The sequence below is a fragment of the Austrofundulus limnaeus genome, unplaced genomic scaffold (genome assembly GCF_001266775.1).
Source record: "Austrofundulus limnaeus strain Quisiro unplaced genomic scaffold, Austrofundulus_limnaeus-1.0 Scaffold201, whole genome shotgun sequence".
NCBI lineage: Eukaryota > Metazoa > Chordata > Actinopteri > Cyprinodontiformes > Rivulidae > Austrofundulus > Austrofundulus limnaeus.
Window position 1 is genome coordinate 474,419 of NW_013952603.1, and position 4,326 is coordinate 478,744.

General features: G+C 40.9%; 1 protein-coding gene across 1 annotated transcript in view; it reads right to left on the bottom strand.

The window, feature by feature from the left end:
• Positions 1–4,326, bottom strand: part of hgd (homogentisate 1,2-dioxygenase) — a gene marked incomplete at its 3' end in the record, with an annotated part of 14,170 nt that continues 9,844 nt past the window's right edge. Inside the window, 3 exon segments of the mRNA XM_014018767.1 lie at positions 1–183; positions 1,147–1,273; positions 3,146–3,250. Of these exon segments, the coding sequence (XP_013874221.1) occupies positions 1–183; positions 1,147–1,273; positions 3,146–3,250 (415 nt within the window).

The following is a 4,326-nucleotide window of genomic DNA, read 5'->3' on the forward strand; positions in this document are numbered from 1 at the left end:
CCATGGTTCCTTCAGCCACACGCTCAGGTTTGAGCTCGGCGGCGCTGTTCTTCTCGAAGCAGTCCATGTCTGGACCGTGGGGGGTCATGATGCTGTGCAGGCTGGCTCCTCCTGGCAGGAAACCCTCCTCTTTAGCTTCATAATGACCTTTGATCAGGCCCATGAACTCGCTCATGCAGTTACCTGAAACGACCAGCAGGAGGCGCTAAAACACAGCACTGTGTCAGGAACAGCTTCCCACTGAACGGCTCACAGGTCTGAGACCAAACCAGACAAAAGACCCTCTGATGGGACATGAGTTTTACAGCAGGTGCATTATTCTCTGCTACGGTTTGGACACTGACAGTTAGAAGGACACGTCATATTATTCATCCAAACTGATATTTCAATTCCAGCTACAACTTTTAATTTAAACTATATGGATCTCAATGCTAGATTATTAAAATATGCTGAATCATTATTTTTCTCCCCCATCATCTTAGACTATAAAAGCTACTGAATGCGGGTTGATTGTGCTAAAACAGTAAAATAAAAGAGTACATTGTGTGTGTGTGTGTGTGTGCGTGTGTGTGTGTGTGTGTGTATGGGTTTTTCCTACAATGTGGGGACAGTTTTCCCACAAAAAGCAGCCTCGTGGGGACTGAAGTGAATCGTGGGGATCGATGCCAGGTCCCCACGGGTCCAAACGCAAATAACAGGTGTGGGGTTAGGTTTAGGACCGAGGTTTAGGTTAATTTTAGGGTCAGGTAGGAACCTGTGAGGTTAGTTTTAGGGTAAATGGTCAGAGTTAGGATATAAAGTCCAAAATAACATGAATGGAAGTCTATGGAAGGTCCCCACGGGGTTCAAGAACATACGTGTGTGTTTGTGTACTTGTTTTTGTTACCTTTTTAGGATCGTTTTTGGTATACACGCACCTACCTCGTTAGGACCAGTAGTCCTAATGGGGACCAAAGACTGGTCCTAATATAGTGGAACTCCATTGTGGGTCAGGGGTTTGGTTTAGGACTAAGGTGTTAATTGAGTTTAGGTTAGTTTTAATGATCAGGGTTAGGCTGTAGAAATGACTGGAAATGAATGGAAGTCAATGAACGGTCCTAATAAGGATAGAAATACAAACTTGTGAGTGTGTTAATGTGTCCTTACGGTGGTAATACGGTGGGCGGAAGGTGTGGTCGGCCACACCCCACCTTGGAGGGAAAATGACGAAGTCGGCAACGGCCACACCAGGTCTTGTGGATTTGGCCGTCAGCACAGTGAAAATAGATGGATCCTAAAGGAAAGATTAAACGTTTAAATAAGGGAGAACGATCTAAGTATCCAAACTACTGATACAAAAATAAGTGTCGTATCAATACTAGTGTGATGAGATTGATYCTTTTGTTTGCATTTTATTTGCACTACTGACTTTACTTTACACAAATAAAGTGGAAAAATAAATTCAAAGTCTGCAAATAGTTTGGAGTTAGCCGAAACCCACCTTCTGCCTCGTTCTTCCTCGTTTACTTTTGTTACATTGTTGCAAATTTTTATTCAAAAGTGATTTTATTCTTTTAAATAACTAATAAAATAACAGTTTTATCATTTCTCTATGGTTACATTGTTTTAKATTGTTGTAGCTAATACAAAAAAAATATGTTTTGTCCTGTGTTTTATCACAGTCAACTAAATCATGAAATTATTAGAATCTGTAATTTTTGGCATCGGATAAATACCAAAACTCCTCCTTGTTTCGCCCTCCCCCTACAGGTGGTTGGAGCTCTTTGAACAACCTCGGCCTGGAGGAGCAGAGTTCACCCTGTCCAGATTGATGAGTTTAAACAGTCGGAGCAGAGAAAASYAGATTTGGTCATTTTAAATCAGCTCTAATCCCAATTGTTTTTACAGCAGTTCATGTAAACACTATATGAACCATAAACCTCTGTGTAAAGGTGTATTTCTCCAAAGTTCGACTGTCAAACTGCTCCTCACTCAAACACTAACGCTGCTCACATCCAATCTGTGATCTGCTGTTTCTAAATCAGGCTTTTGCACTTTGCCGCTTTTAGCTTTTGTTTATTTATTCCAAATTGTTACTAAATACATATATTTATTATAGTCCTTTTTACTTAGTTTCCAATTATGGTAAAATATCTATTTTATGACAGTTTTATGTTACGTCGTCTCAATTATTGCCTTTTAATCTTATTACACACAGAAATAACTGTTTCCCATGTCTCCCACTTAAAAAAATCTGAAGTTTAAAGGGATGGTCTGGTGATTTTTATTGTGTTGTTCTGTCAAATTGTTACCATTATTTAATATTTTGTCAGTTGAAGAAATTAAGAAAAAGTCTTTCTACAGAAAAGACGGGTGATTTTTAATCCTGTTGTTCGAAGGCCACTATCCTGCATGTTTTGGATGTTTCGACACCTGATTTGAACCATTGGGTGATTAACAGGCTTTTGCAGAACTTGAAGACCCGCTGAGGAGCAGGAAAACTACTGAAACTTGCAGGATAATGGCCCTCGAGCACCAGAATTGGGCACCAATGGGTTGAACGAATATGTTTGTTTTAAAGGGGAGGGGTTATGTAAAATCAACTATTTTTTTTAGCATGTCGTTCCCCCACCAAAAACAGCTTTGACTCATTCGTGCCTGTTTGAGGAATCCTTGAACCTCCTGTAGCCACGTGGAGCTGCCTAAACGCTTGCTGGTACAAAGCACCRCCCATTTACACTAAGCTCCTCCCTGGAGATCAGTCTGCAGCCGAGCTCCCGCCCCACAGAGCACCCCTCCCCCGAAGCATTGCTGTGAAGACGTACTGAAGTGGTAGTGTCTGAAATGGCAGGAGGTTCTTAAAGAGACTGATTTTTGATAAATACAGCTTTTTTTTCATAGATGAAAGTAACAAAGTAATTAAAGAATGTGCCTGGAAAATACACAAAAAATAGTATAAAACAGGTCCTCTTTGGCTCGCTATTAGCTTAGCATGGAGGAACACTTCTGCCCTTTTTGTCATGGTTTGTTTTTGTGACTGACATGGTGCTAAATATTCATAAATATTTGCCAGAACATCACTAAAACGCATCAGACTGCCACTTTAAGGTCATATTCCTCTTTTATTCAAGGGTAAATCTGTATAAAAAGGTAAAAACGGACGTACCGCATGGTCGAAGGCCACGCAGTTGATGACCATGAAGTTCTTCAGGTTGTATTTGTACGGCGTGTAGTTTCCATGCCAGGCAACCACATTAAAAGGAGAGAAATCCTGCGTGTAAAACACAAAACAAAATAAATAGGAAAAGTCTACACGAGCGACAAACACAAAAGACTTTAAATTGAGCTTTTTTATGATGAAAAAAGGAACAATGAATAATGCCTTTGTAATCTTAAATTCCAAGAAAGTACTTCTTGACATAAAAAGAAAAAAAAAAAACGGTCATAATGAAAATTGTAAGAGGGTGTGCTTCTTTCAATCTTTTTCTTCTCTTTCATTCCCCCCTGTTCTTTGTGATACGAGGCTCCAGGTATTATGGGGTAATTGGCTTCACAATCAAACTTTCCCAAACTTTGAGCATTTTGACGCTCGCGGCAGCGCAGTTATGGGGAGGTGGTGTGTGTGTGTGTGTGTGTGTGCGTGGTGGTGGGGGGAGCTGCAGAAAACCGTGGGTGCAGAGATATTCCTTTATCTTGATTGTTAAAACTGCAGCAATTTTATATAGTTTCTCTGTTCTGATAATGTCGCTGCGAAAAAGACATTCAACAGCAGCTCTAAAATCAATATAGTTCATTACAACTCAAACTGCCTCCACGCTGACCTCCGTGCTCCAACACACACACACACACACACACACTCGAGCACATTTCCACACATGAACACTGGCAACTATATATACGTACATACAAAGACCAGTGTGTAAGGAAACTCACACAGTACACTGAGAATCTAATGAACACCAGAAACAACTTAACTTCACTCACTCAATTGTCAGCAGTTACCGTACAAAAGGCTCTTTGGGAGACCCAGTGCAGGTAATTTCTTGGACATTCATCTGTGATAACTCCACTACATTCGATTAAAATAAGGGAGGAAAAAAAATAGAGGAGAGCTACCACATGCACACACATGCACACACATGCACACACATGCACGCACGCAGAACACAAACATATTGGCCCAGTCAAGCAAATAATAAGTTAATTTGAGCAATTTTAGCACTCTGCGGGGGAACAAAACAGCAGGAACAGCAGCATCTTCTCTGAGACGAGGCCTATGTCCCCCACCACACACACACACACACACACACACACACACACACACACACACACACACACACACACACA